The sequence below is a fragment of the Phallusia mammillata genome, chromosome 3 (genome assembly GCF_965637545.1).
Source record: "Phallusia mammillata chromosome 3, kaPhaMamm4.hap1.1, whole genome shotgun sequence".
Taxonomy (NCBI): domain Eukaryota; kingdom Metazoa; phylum Chordata; class Ascidiacea; order Phlebobranchia; family Ascidiidae; genus Phallusia; species Phallusia mammillata.
The window spans coordinates 22,642,221-22,666,550 of NC_137254.1; the positions used below are offsets into that span (position 1 = coordinate 22,642,221).

At 37.6% G+C, this 24,330-nt stretch overlaps 1 protein-coding gene across 2 annotated transcripts in view; it reads left to right on the plus strand.

The window, feature by feature from the left end:
• The window catches only part of LOC145217311 (uncharacterized), a 40,299-nt gene that overhangs the window by 9,748 nt on the left and 6,221 nt on the right, over nt 1–24,330 (plus strand). For both annotated transcript variants that reach the window (XM_080084561.1, XM_080084562.1), the window contains exons 3-19: nt 9,252–9,402; nt 9,483–9,656; nt 12,465–12,562; nt 13,179–13,339; nt 13,924–14,039; nt 14,452–14,550; nt 15,865–16,015; nt 16,656–16,770; nt 17,029–17,185; nt 18,180–18,297; nt 19,914–20,074; nt 20,876–21,012; nt 21,471–21,595; nt 22,016–22,144; nt 22,551–22,700; nt 23,342–23,543; nt 24,048–24,250. In XM_080084561.1, coding sequence (XP_079940687.1) covers nt 9,252–9,402; nt 9,483–9,656; nt 12,465–12,562; nt 13,179–13,339; nt 13,924–14,039; nt 14,452–14,550; nt 15,865–16,015; nt 16,656–16,770; nt 17,029–17,185; nt 18,180–18,297; nt 19,914–20,074; nt 20,876–21,012; nt 21,471–21,595; nt 22,016–22,144; nt 22,551–22,700; nt 23,342–23,543; nt 24,048–24,250 — 2,447 coding nt within the window. The remainder of the gene's footprint in view (nt 1–9,251; nt 9,403–9,482; nt 9,657–12,464; nt 12,563–13,178; nt 13,340–13,923; nt 14,040–14,451; nt 14,551–15,864; nt 16,016–16,655; nt 16,771–17,028; nt 17,186–18,179; nt 18,298–19,913; nt 20,075–20,875; nt 21,013–21,470; nt 21,596–22,015; nt 22,145–22,550; nt 22,701–23,341; nt 23,544–24,047; nt 24,251–24,330) is intronic.

Below are 24,330 nucleotides of genomic sequence, written 5' to 3' on the forward strand. Positions count from 1 at the left end.
ACCTTGGAGCTTCGTCATAGCTTTCGCGTAACCAGCGGTTACGACAGCACTCTTGCTCTGACCACAAGAAGCACAAGGACACCTCAGCCCGACCGCATGAAGCATCTTGCTACAGCTCAGGGTGCAAGAATAGTTCCTGATGAGTTTTCTGATCTCCCAGTGGAACTTGCAAACTTGCCTTTGAACTTGGTGGGAGTCGATCGAGTGAGCAGCTGCTTGCGCTATGCCAGACGTTTTTGCTGGAATCAATGCCAGAACTCTGCGTAATGGCCACAATGTATTAGTGATAACGAGTGGCATGTGTTATTGAGGTACAATGTCTAACCTGATTTGCGCGTACTTAATCTTGATGCAGTCGCAGTGCATAGGTAATGATACCGGAATAGAGTTTGGTGAAAATGCGTATCTACTGCAATGGTACTTCAGCACGCTCTTACAGTGATAACAGTGGTTTTTAATGTGAAGTACTCTTTCCAGATATGGGAAAACATAAGAGTTAAAAATATCCCACCTTGTGTTTACCATACCCGAATTATTAACTATGTGTGTTGGTTAAACTTTTATGTTGGTAGCCATTCGCAGCCATGCAAAGCCTTTCCTGCAATTTGCATGTGCCTAACCACATTTTCAAGTTCCACAGAAAGAAGATATCGCGAGTTACAGGAAGTAGAACGAACTTATGATACCTTATCTCATTCCAGTCAACATAGATCATATACATAATCCCAAACCCAAGCCAAAAATCCTACCAGAGTAGTAAACGCGTCCGAACCCGAATCGTTTTTGAGAATCTCTTCGCTCGGTAATTTGCTTTAAAAAAAAATACGGACACTTAATATGAAGTCAACCCCTAAACCAGGGGTGCACAACCTTTTTGCTAAGACGGCCGCATCGCAGATTCTTATTTCACCAACGGCCGCCAATTACCTGCTTGTTTTTGTTTTTAAATTTATCATGTGAAAATAGGGCTTGTCCCACACATACATAAACCATTTAATGGCGTTCAAAAAGCCCGGATAATTTAAAACTTGATCCACAGATTGAGCTAAACAGTCTGACGACCAGTCTGAGTTATTTGTGACGTCATAATCTATACTGTGACGCAAGAGGTGACTGTTTATTTGCATTGTTTGCACACAATAGGCGTATATAAAGTGTGATGCACAGGGTCAATAGACTGGTAATATTCTTTACAGTCTTACAAAATCTATTTAATGCAGTTTGAAAGTCAAAATATTTAGCAAAAGAGGTTTTTACGTCACGGCCGCCAGTGCATATATTTTAATAAACATGTTCACGGCCGCACAAATCGTCTACTCGGCCGCAGGTTGTGCACCCCTGCCCTAAACCAAAGCATGTTTGTTGAAAAACAAAACCCGGATCCTGAATCCTACATCTTGGGAGTTGCGTTCACGACGACCTTACCGGTGTTATGTCGATAGTATGTACTTACCTTGAGGTCGACCACCGTGTGTTATCGATCACGCATCAACAGGGTCTCTCATTCCCACGGCCAAATCTATGATGCATCAGCTCGCTAATAGCGTAAAAATTCCTCGAGGAGTTGCCTTCTAATCGTAGCGCCCGCCCTCGACCACATATCCCCGTGGACTATTAACTGTCGAGCGTTGATGGACAAGACAACATCTTGTGCCGCAATGACGACTTTGTGGCCAACGTAAAGGATACAAATAGATAACAGGGCCTTGGAGACGCAATAAAATTGTCCCGCTCCAAAGCAAATCACGCGTAACAACCACATCACGAGATGCAGGGCTGCCTATCCCAGTTTTTTTTTGCTTTTACCTGATCTGCATGTTTGGCTTTTGGTAAAGACTTGTAGAAATTGTCTTGTTTTAATACAATATAAATCTGAAATGTAACAATTAAATGCGTTGCCGTGTAAACTGCAAAACGACAATGTCCGCTTAAATCGAACCCCACCCTCCTTCCTAACACGGGTGGTTAGATTCTAGGGCCCCCATCGACTGGTCCCACCAACGTTCCCCTCCCCCCAGTCGTGTTTATACTCACAGTGCGCCAAACTCACTTTCTGGTGAGCTCCTGCCTCATAACGCTTTATGATACGGCGTAGCTGCAGCGCGTTTAATCATGATCCACCTATTGTGCCTTTCACTTTTTTGCGCCCGATAACGTCTTAACGTTGCGCATCTATTTCCGGCTTGGTGATTGTTTTTAGTGCAATTGTGTCGCTATGTGTTCTTTCACCAAGCGAAATAAACTCAACTCAACAACTCAACAAATGCCAAAAAGCAATTAAATGCGTTGCCGTGTAAATTGCAAAACGACAATGTCCGCTTAAATGCAAAAAAAGCAATTGAATGCGTTGCCATGTTAATTGAAAATGACAATATCCGTTGCCAGATTTAGCAAAGCTTTTCTCCCAGATTTAAGGTTCCGCAAATAACATCTGTATTGGGCTGCAATTCTGCTTTTAATTTCACTTGTTTCCGGACTCGCGAATGATTTAAATTGTGTGGAAAACAAGCTCTGACCACGTATCCTTGCTCTTCATATGTGACATATGTGTTTGTCTTTTGAATCAGTATTGTTACGCTATAAGTTTAGCATTTGGTCTGTAAAATGCAAGTTCTTTTACCTACTTGGACATTTGCCTTTTGCTTGTCATTTGGCTTTTCATAAAAAAGCATACATTTTATCACGAATTAAAACCTAATGCCTTGTTTTGAATTTTTTCTGTATAATAACCAATGCTTTGGTCGACTCCGATTTCGGCCCAAACCCAATGTCTCTTTCCGCCTCATTTATTCCAAAATGTCAGAGTCCCATTACATATGTTTTGATTGACATCAGTCTGCACCGCTTGTCTGGGTGGCGGTTAATAACCAACTTGCGTTATATTTGCCGTGGGATTACAGTGTTGTTTTTGCCATGTTGCACTGTGTCGCGTCTGACCGACTATTTTGGGTGTTTAGCAATTATGCTCACAACTTTTTTGACGGAAAAACTAAAAGCCTTAGGTGTTGAATGACAAGATGTCTTGGTTTGGGACCTAACAGAGCTTTTTGCATATACTTACACGACACGATTTTTTAATGTAGTAAAGATGAAAAGGTTTTTAAAAGGCAATTTTTTACGCACCTGAATTTTAAATCTGTTCGAAAAATTCGCATTTTATCTTAAACAACCCGGGTGGCACAGGACAAATTATTTTTCCAAAGATGAGAAACAACCGCTTTTTTGAGCAACTGTTTTGGGTACTTGGAGATCCTCTTTGAATAAGATTTTGGAGACTGGCGATGCCCATGTGTAGGCGAAATATAAATCTCGAGTTTGTTAACTGATTTTGAGTCAGAAGCATTTATTTGTTTATTATCACTTACTGTGTTCGGCAATAAATGTTTTTTGGTGTTGACAGGACCCCAAACGAAAGCAAGATTCTTGAAACAGTTTGATTGCAATCGCTGAAAAGTAAATCTTATAGTTTTCACTAAATTCCACGAACTTTTAATGGTGAAAATAACGGCCCAAATAGACGTAAAAGGCGTTATTTTCACCATTAAACTTATAAACAGATCCGTATATAGTGTTCCACGAATGTTAATTTAAAATAAAATATCCCCACGCAGTAAATGCTCGTAAAACTATAGGTCTATATTTCAAATACCAATTCGCTATGTAGCTAATTACATACAGCCTCCTGCCGCAGTAAAATGACCTGAGATCAATGAATCACAAAGGCCATGCACATCCCACTGAAGGGTCTCATATTACGTTTATTGCTGTACGTACCCAAGGGCATCAAAGTATTTGTGTTTTAAAGCCAATGCAATATGTTGCTTATCTCAACTCCAGCCTTTCGAATAGCGGAAATATTGAGTTTCAAAGTAGAGAAATGTCGAAATCCCTATGCTAATACGGCCTTAACCTGATCAGAACAGAGGGCTTCTCCTTGAAGGTGGTTACAGCCTTCGGTCTTGACATTTTAAGCTTCCAAGTCCTTGGATTGAAGAGAAATATTACAATTTGTTTCTGACTCACAGCTAATGCCCTTGACGTGTCTTGATTGGTACAAAGGACGTATTTGGCCCCCACAGGGACATTGTCTCAACGCGATGAGTGTGCATCATTGGAAATATCAAAAGCTATTTTCACAGCCCGCTGAGATCAGAACTGTCACATTGAACCTATCATTTGCGGATTTTTTTAGGTGGTACCAAAGTTGTAACCTGTAAGTCGGGCCAGGCTTTACGGGTCGGGTCGGGTCGGGTCGGGTCGGGTCGGGTCGGGTCGGGTCTGGGCCGGGTTCGGGCCGGGTTCGGGTTCGGGCTCCAATTTCAGACCCGCCTTTAAATCTGGGTGCAACCGGTGATACCTAGGTCATGTTAATATTAGTTTGTTCTCAAACTCTTTTTAAAGGATTTTTTTGGCTTAACATGATTCATGCATTTAATGAAAATTTTAAGTACAGTATTTAAAAAATCAGTGCGGTGTTTTTGGTTATCTTAAAGGTGCTCGTGGACTTTTTGAGGGATTAGTTTGCTGACGCGAAATAATAAAAAACACGTTTGTTTATGTTATGGTTTTACAGTGAACAATTTGCGTTGTTCGCGTTTATGGCCTTTCTCGCGTTTTGTGAACGTGACGAAAACTTATTTTCTCTTTGCAACAAGCTAGTTGCATTGATTCACTGACTTTCTTACTATTTAGCTATGCCATTTCATCCAACATATTGAAATGTTAAACTGTTACACACGATCATATTGAATTGCATAAACTTTTTTGAAAAATGGTGTGCAATACGAAATTTGGCCTTTTGTCAGTTACTAATGACTTTGCGGCCTCGTTGCAGTGTTTTTTGTTTGAAATTCGGGATATTTCTGCAAAGCGTGCACGTGGGATATCACGCGATGGGATCCGTTTTTACCAAGATCAAGGCTATTGTTCAAGCGGTCGTATTGCGTGGGATGTAGCAAAAAACTAAGAGAAAGCAAATGTGGCGAGAAATATCATGCGGCCTGCTTCTGTAAAATGATATTGCAACCAGATTGCCCTGATTGACTTTAAATTGGATCGTTCTGGGCAAAGACGTACTGGGGTAATATTTCGAAATTTCGCATTCATTAAGAGGTTTACCACTTTCAGTTTAATCAGATTTTTTCCCACTGTCTGATTCTTTCCACTGTTATAAACAGAAACTGCATAAATTTGGGATTTCGAAAACGCAAATTCAGTATCATGTTGCACAACATTACAAATGATTTATACTGCGTTTATTACAAAAACACAAAAAAAACTGATTTAGTTGCTCTTCATAACTCATAATGGCATGAGCATTTGCTAAAATGTTTAACAGTTTAGTATTTGTGAATGTATACTGGTGGCTTGATTGAGGTTTATTGGTTTTGGCAATAAGAATATGCGTTCCAATCTAGTTTTCATTTCAACACATACAGTAAACTTGGCAGTAATATTTGTGTAAAAATTTCACTGAAACGATTAATGCTTTTAGTTTTTTTTTGTATTATTTTTGGCTACATTACTGATGGTTAATTTTCTTGATAAAAAATGCTCATTTTCGAGGCTTAAATATGCATAAGTCGTTTTAGCAGAATAGGTCAAATGCTGCGACTGGACGTACTGATGATGCAAACCTTTTAATCGCTTCCTTCGGGCAGGTAATTGCAATGTTTATTGTGCACACCGCAAGGCAGTTACGGCCTGATTATCTTTGTTAACTGTCACATATGACTTTTAGCAGGATGCAATTCGGATCTGATCTTTTACATTTCTGACCTTACCTTGGGGCGTTTTTTAAACAACACTACATGAACTAATGGCGCGCCGAAGTTTTGGTTTGCATTTTAAACAAAATAAATTTTACGGCGTTCTGAATTTAACCAATAAAATAATATGTAGAAAACATGAATCAAGATGTGTACAAACTATTTTGTTTTTTATGCAGCTTTTACATTATAAATAATTGCGTTAGAGCGTCATAAACATGTTTACTTACAACAGTGGTTCTCAAACTTTTTTGACCACGACCCAAATCTGAGTTTTATGAATATCTCACGACCCAAGCCTCAAACATCAAAAAATTTAAATATTCTTATTAACGAGCCGAACTGCAATTTCGAGGCCACGCCGTCGCCGCATAGGAGTCTGCCCATGTCTAAATGGCTGCAGGCTTAACGAGGTCGATTCGTTTGACAACACTGCATAACAAAACACACATTGTGGCTTTGCAGCACCATGATCATTGATAGAAGTGAATCCCAAATCTAAAAAGTTTCCTTGTATGAATACTTAATAATCCTTAAACGCTAACTGTTACATCTCCACGTCTAGTTTCGCAAGATTACCTTGTCCTTTTTTTCCCCGTGCTATGACGTTACAATCGCTATGTGCGTAACAGTAAAATTGAAAGGCTATTGTCGGTATGTTGTAATGATTGATTCATTTACTGAACAACGTGTCAAATGAGGTGACTTTACTACTACATTAAGAAAATTCGTTTGTGTTTACTTAATACGGTAATAGTTCGTTTGGGCAGAATGGAATCACTGCAGCGCGACCCATACTTTGAGAACCACTGACTTACAATAACAACATATTTGAAAATCGATGGCCGGTACGGATCATTTCAGCTCCGCCAGATTAGGCTGAAATCATTCCGAACATTTAAATTCGACTGAACTACCATATACAACGCTATATACATAACGTATAACTTTTTGATTTGATTGTGTATAGGTATGAAAAGTTAAAGTGACATCGCACTGTTGCGAAATTTTGTGCTAGGTTTGTTTTAACAAAGTCTGAACGAGGTCATAAAGGTAACTATGCCAACGTGATATTCTAAAACCCTTGCTCGACCCACAGGCTGCATGTGATAGACCAGGTGTGGCCAACACGTTGATCTTCTGCTTTTGACTGGACGATCACATTAAATTCTCCACTACTAATCAAAAGCTTATTAATTGAAAAACAAATTAAATAATATAAAACAGCACTTCTGACATTTTGACACAACGCACATATGTGCAATGAGACAATAATAATGTAAATGTCACTCTCTTTGTTGCGTAACAATTTTGAATTTAGCAACAAATTATGTCGTAACAACTACAATGTTTGTCGTCACAGCTTTAATGTTTGCGTTAACGTAGGCCTACCATATTTCCATCCCTAAAAAGGAGGACACAGCAATCGGGCAATATCTTCTTTTTTGCAACACGTTGTTGAAAAGACATGTAAACACTAAAAACCCTTTGAGTCCCACCAAAAATTAAAGGCTTCAGAAATTAGACGGTATACAATAGTTTGGATAAAGTTTAAATGTTTATCACACCACAGCACTAAAATAAGCTTGTATTTTCAAAAAACGTAAAAACTGAATTCTTTAACAAATAAGAGGAATATGTATAAAGGCATAATTGCCACATATGTATTTGGTAAATCAGACATTCCTTAAAAAGGAGGACATTTCGGCCCTTTTTACTGTCCTCGGAGGACAACTTGTTTTTCGTCTAAAAAAGGAGGACATGTCCTCCAAAAAGAGAACGTATGGTAGGCCTATACGTATACGTTAACGAAGCGACGATTTAATGTGGTAAGAACTAGGTGATGCTTGACAATAAAACTTATGACTATAAATATGTGGTAATTGTCAATAAAATATCATGCAGAAATTTGCGTTATTGCTTTGTGTAAGTGGTAGCCTAAATTATGGGTTTTTGTTCGGCCCGCGAAGTAACTTTTAGAAGTTATGTGTTTTGCTTAGGCGGAATACCCTGTCAGACCAGTGAATTTACATGATTTAACCATTCTCTTTTTGTGGTATATGCAGCGTTTTTACCGGATGATTGAACGAGCGCATTTTTGAAATCAGCAATTGTGATTGTTGGGTCATACTTTATACATGGTTGCGTCATTGTTGGCCATTGTTTCCACACAAATCAATATAGCACAGTTAACTTATTCACTTTGCTACACAGTATATCTGTTTGTTGTTTACTACCATATTGTTTTTTAATGTAGCTAATGGCATAAATAAACATTTTACTTTGTAATCTTGCACATTGTTTTCTACACATAGTGCGGCCCCCGACTTACTTAAAAGTTTGTTTTTGGCCCCCAAAGTAGTTTGAGTTTGAGACCCCTGATCTAGAAGAATTCGCCAAACAAAACTAAATCCCACTGAGACAAAATTGCTAAAATCTTTTCGAATCTAATTTGTAATTAAGTAGTTTCTTAGACGATAGAGGTGTGTAGGAAGCCCTGTATTTTAAATATACCATGTTAACATATTTGTCTGTATTGTTTTGACTTATTCCAGGCTTTGCAAAAAATCAATAAAATCATGCCCACTCAAATGTCACACCTAACGTTGCGCGTCGACGTCGCCATCCAATGGCGTGTTTTGCGTCACGTAGTGTCAAGGTTACTCGAGGTCACGTTTCTTGTTGACTCGTCTGTGAAGGTCCCTAAATGTGGCGCTCGTGATGATTTTGCTCTTTACCTGCCCTGATGTGTTTAGCTTGTGATGCTAGGCCCGATATATGGAATTTCTGTGGCCAAGGCAGCCGAGTTGACACTGTTATTTCTCCGGTCTGTGGTGTTTACCGAGCGTATTTGGGTAACTTGGACTTGTTGTTTTGCGTTGTTTGTTCGCCGGCTTACGAAGCCACAAGCCGAAACCCACGATTTGAATGATGGAGTACTGAAACTGTTATGTGACGTTTCGGGTAAACATGTACGACTTAAATTCAGTTCACAATATATCTACAAGCCCTAAACATAGAGTCAAAGTTATGAGTTACCAAAGGTTTGCTTTTATTTCATACTTTTTTGTACTTAAATTGACAGTCCAAAATTTTACCAAAAGTCTCTGATCATATGCGTGTTACAAATATATTGCAAATTAGCAAGCGAATTAGGCAACATCGGTAATGTTTCATATTTATTACCGTTTACCCGTTAAAGTGGTGTACATGTAATAAATAACATGACTAGTTTCTAAAATGTCACTCTTGTAGCTATTGGTGCGTCTTCATTCTATTCACTAAAACTAAACTGTGTGACGGATTTTTTACCCGATTATTTTTTTTTCCTCAAAATAAACTTGAGATTGAAATATTATTGTATATCCAACATCATCAGTATCTTAATACAATGAATTTTTTGTCTACCACAAGGCGGTGAATTGGGTGATTTAAATTTTAAGTGTAATTGCGTGTATTCAAGCAAAATTCTTTTTTTTTCAGATGCCAACATTACAGGTTCAGTGTCTTGCAACAACGTTCGCAACGAAGAAGATCTGACTTGTTACCTTCCTCAGCCTTACGTGTGCGACGGTATTCAACAATGCCACGACATCGTCGACGAAGATGAAATCGCCTGCCGGGATGACAACCCGTAAGTCCGGCGAAATGTTGAAACTTTTCCTGTTCTCCTTGGAAAGGCAAAAAACTATTTTAAGTTTTTCCACAATACAGTTACAAGAAGCTGGCTCACGAGCACTACCGAAAATTTCTCAAGGACTGTCCGAAGTGCGCCAACTTTTTTGTCAAGGAATGTCCCGGGTGTGAAAGCCAAATAGCTTGCTCTGGAGGCAGATGCATCTACAACGGCACGGACCCATCTAGCAATTGCGCATCATATATTTTCAAGTAAGTTCTTTTCAAGTAAGCTGCTACGCGTTGTAATCCAAGCTGTAAGTTGGATCAGGTATAGGCAGGGTTTCCATACCGTCCTTATTTCTAAGATTTGTCCATATTTTGAAGGGCAATGTCTTAGAAAAACATATTGTCCTTATTTCTAAGAAATGTCCTTGTTTTGGACTTGAGTCCTTATTTTGTCTTATTTTCAACAATCACTAGTCAAATCACTGTTACAAGTAACAGTAAACCTCGACCTGAGCTGCCGTAAGACGCACGAAGTATATTGTACGAACCAAGAAGTTGCTGGAATAGGTTGATTCTGCCAAAAAATGGCCTGTGATATGTCATGGCTCGTATAAATGCAAAGATTTGTTCAAAAACGTTTGTTTTGTTTCGTATAAAAAATAATTTTTCGTTGGTCCTTATTTTTGGGTCCATGTCGATGGCAACCCTGGGTATGGGGCTTAGATAAAAAAAGGCGTGAAATTTGGAACCGTTTTTTAACTCTGGTTGTAATGTTTGCCGCATTGGGGTGTTATTTGTTTTGGATTGACGCTCTTCTGCAAACATTTATGGAATCAAAAGGCCTTGTATTTCGCAACAAATGAATGGTTTGATTTTTTTTATGGTTTGTTCGTTTACTTTGTTGACAGATGTCTAATGGGCACGAATGTATTTTCTCTCTGAACGAAATTTTGGCAGAACTCGATGTTGTTGTGTTTACCAAAATCTAAAAGTGTTTACCGGTCATACATCTTACAGCACAATTCATAAATTTCATGCTTAAACCATGATGACAAAAAATATAAAGACCCTCTAAATTTAGATTCCTTTTAGACGTTTATATTGTTAAAAAGGCTCACGTTAAATGTACTTGGTCGATTCCTTCCCAAAGTCTCATAAATACTAAATGAATTAGCAATAAAATGGAAGTGTCAAGTTTTTTAAATGTTGGCAGATGCCCGTTGCCCAGCCTCTAAAACATTATTAAATTTTGACGTCCAATCGCTTTGTTATCAAATTGCGGTAGGATTTTTTTATCACATTATAGTTCCATGTACACTGATGGCTCCTTATGATATGAATACCTTCCTTATAAGAAGGACAAACGGAAAAACTGAAACAACAACATTTAAGGACCTAAAAAACGTAATGAGAGTCTCCACTCCCCTATAGTCGGAAAAGAGGAAAGTAATTGCCACTTATGGTTCGTTGTTCAAACGATAGTCGTCACTAGAACCACTTGTGTTTAATAAACCACATCCAGGGATTCCGAAATTTCACGTCAAAACGATCAATATTGAGGTATTTTATTCCGCAAAACTGACGTACCCTCTTAAGTTCCGATGCTAGCAACCCCAATGCTAATCCTAATAATACAAATAAATACTTGGCATTGAAATAGATGTAACCTTACTGCACGACTTGCTTGTGTGGAAAGCATAGTGAAATCATTTTTGTGTTGCATAGTTTATATGTTCTGGCTCATTGGTTTGGCCATCGCCAATTCAATTTTAATTCAGTAGTTTATGAGTCAATAGCAAGAACGTAGTTGTACAAAATAGTCACTATGGTAAGCATAGTTATTATGGCATAAATTAACATATTCGTATTTTACTTAAATGTGTGGAAGACTTGTACAACATTCCTATAAACAAAAATTGAGATTTAGTTAAACGACTCAAAAAAGCCACCTAAAATTAGTTGTACTAACAAAGATTGATAACTAAAAAACACTTAAACATCTCTAGGGGTAAAAGAAATTCGCACAATTCAGTTAGCTGCATGCACTTGAAGAAAATGTTCCATTTATGAAGTGAATCGCAATCATTTTAGAAATCTTTTCAAATAAAATTTATGTAGCCTACTTGTACATTTGACTTACATAAAGCACAGTGTGATACAGCATACCCAAGATTTTTTTTATATTTCAAAACTTAACATCATCATTCCAACTATTTGAGTAATACAGTGTTTCCCAAACTTTTTTCTTTTAAGGCGCATTTTAGAAAAAAACGAAAATTATTTGGCGCACTTCGAACATTTGAATAATCTTTTTGGCTGACAAAGGCACTAACTATGAGGTCATAAAGCCGCTATACAGGTCACTTTCATAGTTAAATAGCCTAGTTCAGTGGTTCTTAACCTTTTTTCCTTGCTGCACCCCTTTCAAATCACCAACCAATTTTCGCTCCCCCTTCTGTAATTGCTTAAATAGAATAGACCTAACCAACCTTAATGATTCAGCATCCCCCGCACCCCCTAGGAAGAGTTCTCGCACCCCTTGGGGGTGCGTGCACCCCTGGTTAAGAACCCCTGGCCTAGTTGAACATCTCAGAGACGTGGAGCATGTTGGCCTAGTGGTCTAAGCACCTGGTACTACTACTCTACTTGATTGATTTTAATTTCAATATTTTTTGCGGCACACCTAATGACATCTGGCCAGTGTGCCGCGGCGCATAGTTTGGGAACCACTGGAGTAATACATCAACAAATTTGTAGCTCTTCCAGCAGTCTTTATTATAATATGCCGACGTTTCGATGTCCCATAATAAAAACTGCTGGAAGAGCTAAAAATTTGTTGATACATTATGCCTGGCAGCAAAAGTTTATTCATTTGAGTAATTCGTTTTCTTGTTCCAAGGATTTAGCCTTATCCTACTTTCGTACATTTTAAATTCGTCGCAACTACTAATTGGAACTTGTCTGCTGACACTTTAATCGATTTGGCTGCGTTACTCCTTATCACTTCACGATCCTGCATCAATTTTTAATTATCCCGTTGCCCCTAATGCGCCGCCCTTTTTTGATTGACAGATGCCAATCCGGTGAATGTTTACGACCCGAACAATTCTGTGACGGTACCCAAGATTGCTCGGACGGAAGTGACGAAATTTCCAATTCACAAGGCGACGGTATGACGTCACCTATTTACGTCATGTAAAATGGACCAATTATGTATACTAACATAGAAAATGCTGATTAGGACTGACTTTTCATTTAGGGTATGGCGACCTCTAGGTTTGTGATTTGAGTGTTCAAACAACATGTTCAAAATACAGTATCAGAATAGTGCTTGCATTGGATGGGGCAAATAATGAAGTGCCCTTTACATGTTATAGAGCAAAGTAACTACATTAACTCCTGTGTACATCGTTTTAATGTCCTTTATCGATTTCTACAGAGCATGTAACTTACCTCATTTTATGCGTATGTGTTTTATTTATAAGCATTGTTTCAATGGGTCGCGTTGATAACTTTGTAAACAACATATAATATCAACTGAACAACAGCAAATTGCACTTTTCAGTCTTCTTATTCACATTGCCCACCAACGTATCATAATTGACATCAGTATTTCGGATAGCGCGGCTAACTGTGTTTAACCGAGTAGCCTATCGTTCAACAAAAAAGGACAACTTGGTTATAACTATGCAACGTGGTGGACGAAACGTTTCTTCAGTATTTTCTAACTATATGTTTGTTGCTGTACTGTTTTAATACAAAATAACGTTTTGCTGTCCGATATAGGCATAACTTGCAGTAGCAAATGGAATAGGCATCCTGGCCAGTGTTACCTTCCTAAGGAGTATTTGTGCGACGGGATCGACCACTGTGTGGATCGCTTGGACGAATGTGGCTCTGATTGTAGGTACTCATGGACATGCGACAACGGAAAATGTATACCAGCTGTAAGTGTTCTAACCTATTCCAGTATGTGTGTACAAAAGCTGCCATCTGTTTTGTATATAATATGTTTGTTTGTAACCCGAGGTATCGCAATAACAACCATAATAGCCAACCTATGCATTATGTAACCGCTATAATGTATTAATATTAAAATATAAGTCTTTAAAGTATAGTATTACCTAACGTGGATTACAATTTCCTCTAAAACTGCTATATAGGAATGCAATGTATTTTTTGTCATGTAAATGTGTGTATGATCGTCAAGCATAAAATATTTAAACCACTATGCTTATGAGATAAGGGATTCACTGTAACTTTGGTGAACATGTTTCAACTTGAGCCAACTAGCATCACGACCTACATAGATATTAGATTCTGCGGCCAAATAACTCCATCACCGATTAACCTATGTCGCTTAATTATTGCCCTACTTTGAAAACAATATTGGGACTGCAGCCTTAAGTATTAAAAACTGTTTTAATTGGAAGTTATTTTTGTATTACTGCGTATTATACACAAGTATTGCGATGTATTTGTAGATTCATCGATGTTGATAGTTGACTTGATTTGTTTTATTTGATTTCAGTACCTTGTAAAAGATAACAGGGACGATTGCGGCGATTCGAGCGACGAATGTGCCGACACCGTCGACAAACCGACCACATTTCAGTGTGCAGACGGGACTTGTCTTGCTTATGACAAGTAAGCATGTATACTGCCTATTTTGTTTAACAAGAAAGTAAGTTTCAAAACTTGTAAACGTTCGAAAAAAGTAACTCAAAAATCTCTTTGAGTGTGCACAGAACAAGTACTGAACCTTTTCGACAAATATAGTATACAAATGGAATGCTTTTAAATTTGGAAATGAGCTTGTTTTGTTTCGCTCTTTGGTATTATATTATATGAGCTAACGAGAATGCTTTGGCGTTAAAGATTTTAGCGGTAGAGGATTTCAATACCATTTGTTGTTTTACCGACAATGCAACCCTTGGCCAAACCTAACATGATTTTAATAAATGTCCGCTGTCACGAAAAACACGTTACATACTGACGTCATAGATGTCAAAGTTTAATTTTTCCAATGTATTTGACGAATGCTTTTGTTTGGTTTCAGGTTTTGCGATGGACGAATCGACTGTGCTGATGGAAGCGATGAAATGCATGTTTCCGATCCTGGACAAGATCAACACGCTAACACCACGTGTATTAACAGGTAGGTCTTTCATTATTACTTGTAATAGATCGAATCGAACTTTTTTTGCAGATTACACAACAATTTTTTTTTCAACCGATGTTATCGGAATAACCTAAATTCTGAGCTAAACAATTACACCTTTTATTTAAAAGAAATAGATCGAAAAGTGGTATATTTTGATGGCTGGTGTATTGTATTGCATATAGTGGTTGAAAAAAATTATCGTGAAATAAAAAAACGTAAACATTGGTATCGTAATGGAAGGTAAAAGGAAGGAAATGGAAGGAAAATTTTCGTTTTAATTCAATTAAGAAGCCCTAAATTGGTTAAATTTAGAAAAAAATGCAAATTGAATTGTCTCAGTATTTTTTTTGTCAAAAATTGACCTGTAAAACAGATCCATTAGCTTTCTCCTGGCACTTAAAGCTGTTATCTAAAAAAATTAACTTCTTGCTGTCCAGGTGGCTCTTAAAGGTCGCCTATTCGATTTTAACCACCCATTATGCCACTGGCTTTTGGCTCGAAGCGTTTTAATTCGGTATTCAAATGGGTTTTTATCGATTTTGCCCACCAAACAAGATCTTAGGCACCTTTACTCGTTTTGCAAGCTCGTTAGGCTCAAGAAAAACTTAGCATATCTGCCAACTAACTTTCTAGTCTCGATTAAGTGGTTCGGTTGATTTCTAACGGGATTAAGTTATGATCTAAGGCATGACGTCAAGCGTTTGGCGCGTTCTGTTTCCAAACGAGGCTTCTGACGTCAAACCGCGTTGACGTCATTGGTTGACGTTGCTTTGTTGATTTCAATAGGCCTGTTTTTTGTTAGTTTGCATCGTGTTTAGTTGTTTATTGCCTTTCACTGTTGTTTTGTTCGAAAATTCATTTTAACGAGAGAATTTAAATTGTCGTGACAATTTTAGTGATCATCGTTTAATTAAAACTTAAGTAATCACTTGTAAAATCACTTGTTTAAAAAATCGCTGTTTGGTGTAATTACCAAGGTTCCATCAACATTTGTAACAAAACATTTATATCTTCTATAAGTTGAAATATAGTAATTAAGTTACTATTAACTAATGCTGGTGACATGACGTCTGGTTTGTTGGGATTAACATACTAAAAAAGCCATACCTTATGTTGTGTCTCTATGCTTTCATATAAATACAGTACGCATTTCATATTACCCAAATTCACTTGTGTTATATATAATAAATGTTAAGTAAAAAATGAGGACTTTAAACACTTTTTTCCACTCTTTATCAAACTTCTACGAACAGTGACTCTAAAAACTAGATTATTTAACACTTTACAAGTGCAAGTTGTTTGTTGCAGGAGAAACGCTTTGAACTTGACCTGCCTCCTTCCCCCGCACCATATGTGTGACAGTGAACTCCACTGTGCTGACCACAGCGATGAATGGGGATGCGATAATCCGGATTACATTAAGTGTGATAATGGAAGAATCGCTAACTGGCAACACGATGTGAGTGCAATAAAAAAATGTCGTGTGCTTTTGCTAAACACTATTCTTGGAGTCTTTACATGTGTTTTGCAAGCGTTTAAGATTGTTAAACTGGTATATCATTTTGGCTTGCTGAGAAAAAATCCCATTGCAGTCTCAAGCATAACCGTGTAGTCTATATTTATGAAGTAAACTGATGCTAGCTTTTGTGCATAAAATCCCCTTTAGGAACCGGTACTTTTTAATTGACTTACACAACTCCGTTATAGAGTTGACCACACTTTTTGTCTCATTTTAATCGTTAAGTTATCACTACTGTTGCATATTTGCAACACAACATTTATCATTTATGGTGTTAAACGGACCCTTTAAATGTCCCAATGGAAGAACATGTGAATAGATCAAATAATTCTAACACAAAATTCTATGTGCTTGCAAATTCAAAACAACTCATCGGTGTATTGTTATACCTTGTTAATTTCCCACTAGCCCCAACAAGTGGTAAAATTTATCATTCGATAATTTATCATTTTTACGCGCACTTTGGTCAGCATGTCTACACCCTTATGCTTATTACTCTATAACGCAGTGGACCATTTTCTTGCTGTTTGAATTTTTTTAATTTTGAATAGTAATTGAATTAGTAAATTGTTTTCCATAGCGATGTGACTTCTTGGACCAGTGCGGTGATTCGAGTGACGAATGTAGGTCGGATTGCGATAAACAGTTTACTTGTCTTAATGGAAAATGTATCGCATTTGCCAGGTTTTGTGATGGTAAGTAACCCTCATATTTTAAAAAATACCTAAAACTTGTACAATATATTTATGTATTATCTTGAGTAATAATTCGTTAAAGTACTGTGTTATCAGAAAGAACCAGAGTAAAATCAGTAGCTGTAAGATATTGTTTATTTTTAACAAAATAAAATAAAGCTGACGGTTTTCAACGCTTGAAGTCTTCGTTTTCAGTTTTACTTAAACTTGTATATATTTTTTTGAAACTTTTTCTTAATTGGCGTTTTGCTTTGGCAGGCGTCGACGACTGTGGCGATGGCAGTGATGAGTGGGGGATAGAAATGCAGGGAAAATACGGTGATATTATGTGCAGCAACGGACACAACCGATGCTCAGGAAAGTGCATCTTACCATACAAGTACATGTGTGACGGTTTGGACCATTGCGCAAAACGGTACGGTTTAATTGTATATCAAAAACTGTGTTTTAGATTAAAATGTGCAAAACAAAGTTTAACTTTAAATACGTTAAAATACGATTTTACAGACGTTCTCAAACTATTATTTTAGCAATACTTCTAAAATAGATTTTTCCCAAAACGGTTTCAATTTTATTTGAACTAGGCTGAAAAACAAGTGATTTTCAGTAATTAGTTAAATTCTTTGAAGCCTAATTCAAATTTAATGTAAAATTGTTGATAAAAGGCCTGATACCCCAAACTGTTCCTTGGCACTGATATGCAAACCCCTTTGGGACAGATGACCTGCTTTAAAAACCACTGTGACATATTTACCATAAATATTTAAGAGTTTGAAAGCCTCGGTAGTGATAATTTTTGTGCACATTGCTAAAAAACACTGCTGTAGAGATTCCTAACCCTTATCCTCCCCAATAGACTACGTAGTAGATGTTATACCATACAAAAATTACTTAAAATTGGCAGGTTATATTCCTAGAGCTATAGAGTCTTTTTACCAACCACATGTACAAGTTTACGTAAATTTTCCCCTGACGTTTTTAAATTCCTCCCTGGTCGGAAACCACTGCTGTTGAGCATATGTTGCCCGATATGTTGTGATGATATGCAAATTCTGTTTTTAACAATGCTTCTCAGCCAGGCTACAAAATGGCTTGGGTATCTGCATCCCGCCATAATAGTGTAAGAAAGTATTGAAGCAAAAAAAAAAGTTTTGCTCCACTCTATTTATTTAGTTTTTTTTTGGCTGTGATCTTCTTTTTGTGCCTGGCTTGCCTTGGTTTTTGTTATGACATGACGTCACTATTTGGGTCATGTTTCTAACCCCACAAAAGTTTTGGGCTTAAATCATTTTGCCAAATGTAAATGTATTCGCTATGTACAAGGTCTTTGATAGTTTAGGTTCAAATGCTACACTGTATTAAAATGTTGTCAGAAACACATTTGTACATTTTATCCTCTTTTTTTCCAGAGTTGACGAGTGTCAGAGGGGTTGCGGTAAATCGTTTGTGTGTGACAACGACGAATGCATTGAGAGATCAAACTTCTGTGATGGAGTTGCGCAATGCAAAGACGGCAGTGACGAAAAGGTGAGGCGTTTAAATCAAAGGCAATGACCTGGTTAGAATGTTTTTGTGCCCCCGCTGTACGTCATACATGCGTGACGTCATTGAGGCCTGAGCCCGCTCTGCCAAATGCACTTTAAATATTCTAAGTGGCACATCATGAACAGCAAAAGATTTAATAAGTACCTTTATGGACCAATAAATGCTTTCTCTCTGTTATTTAAGAATATTTTAATTAATTTTACGTCTCAAAGAGATTAAAAGAGGAAAACGTTTTCTTTTTGATGAAATCCAAACCTGTTGAAAAATTAAAGTAAGTTTAAAGCTTCGATTTTACGCCTGTATGTCGTACCTTAAGCCGTTATACTACTGTATGATATTCCAAGCGCTTTATTAAATCGCACGACACGCATGTGTCACAATAAAATGGCTTTTAATATGGCAAGTGCGTGTTCATATATTAAACCGACTTATGCTTGTATTTCCTAATTGCGTGCTACTTAAAATGTACTGATTTATTGATCCTTGAATTTGCAGTGTGCTATAAATCGGATGTATTTTAGCAACGTTATAAACCTCAATGAGTCGTTTTATGACTTGAGGTTATTCAAGTGCACTTGCATTTAGGCACAAATCTGTTGACCTGCGCTTCTATTTAACTTGGTTATTGACGGTCTTTGTTTATGCGAAGAAATAAGGGAGAATGGAAAATATTTTCCAATTAACAGAACTAGTCAGTATGTATATTCGCTTAACTGGAATCTTTAGTCCTTTAGTTAAATAACAGTTTGGTAAACAACGTTAAGCCAACCCGACAAGATTTTTATCTGTGTTCTTGCGCCTGCTTCTTAGACGTGTGTGCCTGTTACAGATAAGCCTTTACTTCCTGTTGACTTATTGTGTGTCAAACAGTTTTCAAGGGCAGTCTAGTCATGTCCCTGGTGATTTGCTGCACTTTAATGGTTTTATACTTCACTTTGTTGTGTTTTAAATAATTTTATTCATCTTTTATTACCGTATATACTCGCCTATAGGTCGCACCACCGTATAGGTCGCACTATTAGTTTTGTGTTTAAAAAGTGTAATTTAGAGTTGACTCGCACATAAGTCGCACTGAAAATCTAGGGATTTAAAAGGCCCTTAGCCTAGCTTTTTTTGCATAAATAACCGGTGCAATTGGTTGTTTTTTACCATTGAACTGCATTGCATTGAAACCGAAAAACTATGTTTTCTCAACAAAGCGGGAAAATCCAACGCAAGCTGAGCTGACGCATGTGCGTGTGCGCTCATGAAACTGTCTCGCATTGGTATGTGCGTGCACGAGCGCATGCACCCGTATTCGATAGCACATTTCCACTACAATTCGCGATTTGCACTTATGTCTCGCGTATAGGTCGCACCTATATTTTTTTTTAAATATAAGTAAAAAAGTTGCGACCTATACGCGAGTATATACGGTATGTTTTATCCTGTGGTTTTTTTTTACGGGACTGAAAGATGCCACTTAGGTATATATGTATATATGTTCGATGTAAATTCATTGACTGGTTCTGTTACTTGGAAAATATTTTTCATTCTTAGAGAAAAATATCTACTGTAACATAGGACAATGTGTAGGTCTAAGACCACTTACTCTTTAGATGTACGGAATTGGATTCAAATGTCCAGTATCAGACAAATCAGGCGAAATTCGAACTTGCATTGCTCCACAATACATGCTTAACGACACTGTGAACGACTGCAGATCAAACGTGGACGCATGTGGAAGAAAAACTACCAATAAAACCGTGTACTGCTTCAGGTACATAAACTGCCAAGCGATTACTATAGCTCGTCTGTGACCTGTGTTTCTGTTTTAAAATGCGGTGATATTATGAAGTCCATGTTTACCTGTTGCAATAAACAAGATTGCCAGATAACTCTACATACAGAATTTTAATGCAGGCCCTCCAACAATACCAAGTGATTGTAAAAAAAACTTTTGAGTTAAAATAGTTCAAAGTTTTAAAAAGTTGTTTTGACCGAGCTTGTTTAAAGTCTTGCTATGATGTTTCCAAGTCTAACCTCTGTGTATATACAGTAGGTTCCTATCATTAAATATAGACATATCAAACTCTTTATAATACCATCTCCCATAAGTCAACAATCAACATAGTGCAGGGGTTCTTAACCAGGGGTACATGTACCCCTTGGGGGTACGAAGCACTAGAGCAGGGGGTACGACATGCAGGGTGAAATTATACCGTATTCAGGCATATTTGTGAAGAATGCGTAACAAGTTACTTTGTTATACATCTAAAACGGGTTGGTTTTGTATTACTTACAATACTGTTTTAATGCATGCATCCAAAATGCAAGTTATAAATAGCTATTATTAAAATTATGTTAATTCCTATTATTACAATTTATTAACTTCCGTCGGCTATTTTAAACAGGGGGTACGAGAAAATTTTATGAAAGCTCAAAGGGTACGAGCACTAAAAAGGTTAAGAAACACTGACATAGTGGAATATTTGAACAAACGTTAAACTTATATCTTTAATTGTGTTCTATATTTTTCACTATGAGCCCTTAAAACGTGTTAACTTAAAAAAAAACACAGGTGTTTGAATGATGAGATGTGGATATCTGGTGATCAGGTTTGTGATGGGCTTTTTGATTGTTCTGATCTATCTGATGAATGTATGTGCGAGAATGGACGGCAACATCAGGATGCACCTAAATTATGCAAAGCTTTCGGTATGGAAATTTTGTTGTTGTTTTTCTAAATGGGAAGTTTTCAACCATAAAAGTAGTTGGCGTTTTCATTGCGTTATTCAATATGTCAGGCTGAAAAATGTTGAGTTTTGGAGAATTTAAGTGTGTGTATTTGTTTTTGGAGTTTAAACAATGTCTGAGCAGACTACAAAACCTTAGCATTACATTTAAGACTCAACTTTACTGGAGAAATAATTTCTTGTAAACCAGTAAGCGTTTCAACCAACAAGGTCTCATCAGTGCAGCTGGTGACAAGACATTGACCGTATGGGCTAATGTAGCCACCTTACGGCACTCCAGTTTATTGGGAACAGCAGGCCAAAAAAGCCATCTCAGCTTTCATATCATGTATTGGACCCATGCTTTTATATTAAGACAAGTGTTTAAAAGTTTTCGCTTTCCAGTCCAAATGTGTTACAAAACTGACTATTCGATTTCAGGAAACTCCAATGGTTTGTGTTACTACGATTCCTTGTCATGTGGAAATTGTATCACAACGAACCAGGTTTGTGACTCGGTGCAGCACTGCGCGAGGGGAATGGACGAGTCAAATTGCATCAATCAGGTAATTTAAAATAAGACTGAACATGAATACTATTGGCTAGATCGTTCAACTGTTAGACAAAAAGGTAGTTAGATAAAGTCAGTCGGTTTAAAAATTCAATTATGATTAAGATTACTTGAAGACTTAACTTATACATGTGCGCAATGTTTGATCTATATGGTCTCATGGGTGCACAAAAAATGATTGTATGGGCTAATGAAGGCAATTTTAAGGCTTATTTTGAGGGTTCTTGTCGTACATAATCTCTTCAACGCCTTTTCTTTTTCAAAAAGTGAGATAAAATGTCGCGTAAGAAATTGCATTTGAAAGGTGTTTTTTAGAATGCATAACAACTAGACTTGGGGCCAATATACCCATTAGAATCCCAATGACAATTTCCACAGTTAGACGGCCTGTTCAACCATTCACTTTTTTCAACAGAGGAAAGCCAAAAGCTCGTCAAAGAAGGCTGACTTCCCCTGTCGTTATGAACCACTGAAAAAAGCGACACAATGCGATGGAATCCCTGAATGTCTTTACAAACTCGACGACGAATGTGGATATGACGAGGTAAGAATGTTTTAAATTTTTAACATGTAGGAAAAGGGTATATAACTATATATTTTCGTTTTCGCTTAAAATCGACATTTTTAACTGTTTTTTTTTTGGTCTCCTAGTAATGTACACAAAATATACTAGATACGAAATGCAAGCAGCGAACAAAGCTCTCTTTTGTACTTACAAAATGTTGGTGCCAAAGGGACATTAACCATTTCAACTCAAGAGTTGCATATCGGGCCTATAGCTTTTCGAAATAGGAACGTGCTTGGGTTTGAATAAAACGGACTGGCTGTACACTAGGCCCCGTTTGTGCCTAGGTTTCACCAACTTTTGGGCTTTGTTTTACAAAATGCGGTTTAAAGCTATTTGGGTCTAGGTCCAAAAGAACCTCTTAAAAATCTATTTCACATTTTAGATTCCCGCTTCCGACGGTGGCCAAACGCCACAGAGGGTGTACAAGTGCGGAGACTCTACTTTACCAATATGTAAATCACTTGAGTACGACGAAACCGGCTTGTTCTACCAATGCCCAGATAATCCCTCGGTCTATCTCGACCCTTCTAAGGTAAGTCTTACTGTCATGCTTAAGGTTGAATAAAACGGTCTTGACCTCACATTTCTATTTATACCGCAATTTGCCCATTTCGGGCAAAATTCGGACTTTTTTAATAATTTTGATCCGGGTTTGTAGCGTTTACTTTAAATCGAGTTTTTGTTCGACCACCTGTGATCATTTTTTACTATTACTTGGTTTGATCAATGCCAAAATTTATGCAAACGTAAACTGATAAACAAGTCACTCTCAAAAAAGTTATGCATCTCAGGCATACTGTATCAACAAGCATTGCTCTTTCAGCATATATTTATTGTAAAATAACCGACATTTCGATGTCCACTATAAATCACTGTTAAGTTAAAATGAAACCTGCAAAAATACTGGACATCGAAACTCTAAATTCTTTACCAGTTTTTCATGGTTTTGAGCCGGGTTTTAAAGTTTTTTTGTTACTTCAAAACGCGTTTTGGTTCGACCACCAACGCTACGTTTATTATCATTGCTTGGAACGATCCTTCTACTGCTAAAACAAGCTGTCATTGCCATGTAGGGATGGTACCGAGTACCGAGCATCGCTGTCACCCCTTCAAGTTACACGACCACTGATTTATTGAAAATCTTACTTACTTAACTATATGTCTTGCTTTCAGATATGTGACGGTAATGAGGATTGCCGACCATTCACAGCAATACCATCCACGTGGTCTGAGGTTTCGCTGGATGAGCGCAACTGTCCAGAGCGAGACCTTTGCTACCCAAGTCGCCCCCTAGATGGCAGCAAAGTGTCGATCCACATATCAAGGTTGTGTGATGGAACATCTGACTGCGAAAACGACGAGGACGAATCGAAGGGTAGATTCCATTGATTCATATGTAAATCTTTTTTAAGTTGGTAAGGCAGACACGTGAAGTAAATTTCAACCTCAAGTTAAATACAGTTTAATGGTATTAAATCATTGCACCGCTTGTTTTCTGTTTGTTAATGAATGAATCATACCAAAAACGCAACCTACAAATACGAACTGGTTACTGTTCTAATCAGCTGACACAAAATCACAATTCCACACAAAAATGCTGGCACGCGAATTCTTTATCATTTTTACATAACTCGTTTTTACATAACCCGTATGGCAACCTGATATAAACTGTGTGTAGTACATTGTATTATTACGAGTTACCAGAGACTCAGTACCAGTAGCGTTAACAAGGGTTGCCGACCTCTGAAACTCGTCCCAAAGAGTTGTAAAACTTGGTTGGACAAGTCCCAAATGGTTGGGAAATGTTAACAGTGCACTGGGATCACGGTGTAACCACGTTAAAGATCTCTACTTGTAGTTTATTCGCGTTTTTTCGCAGAACGTTGCGCAAATCGGACTCTGCCTCGTTTCTACTGCGAAAAGCGAGCGCGTGACTTGAACATCACAGCAAAAGACGATCCTTTATTCGTTCCACGTTCAGTGATGTTTAATGGTGTCAGTGATTGTTGGGACGGAAGTGACGAATGCCCGATCGGATCTTTTAAGGAAAACGCATTTTCCTCCATGTTGTACATGATCAAGGTAAGACCAAGGTTTACTATTGGCCACAGGAAATGCTTGTTTATTGCTTTTTATGGTTACTTAGAGAAAGTATTGATTGT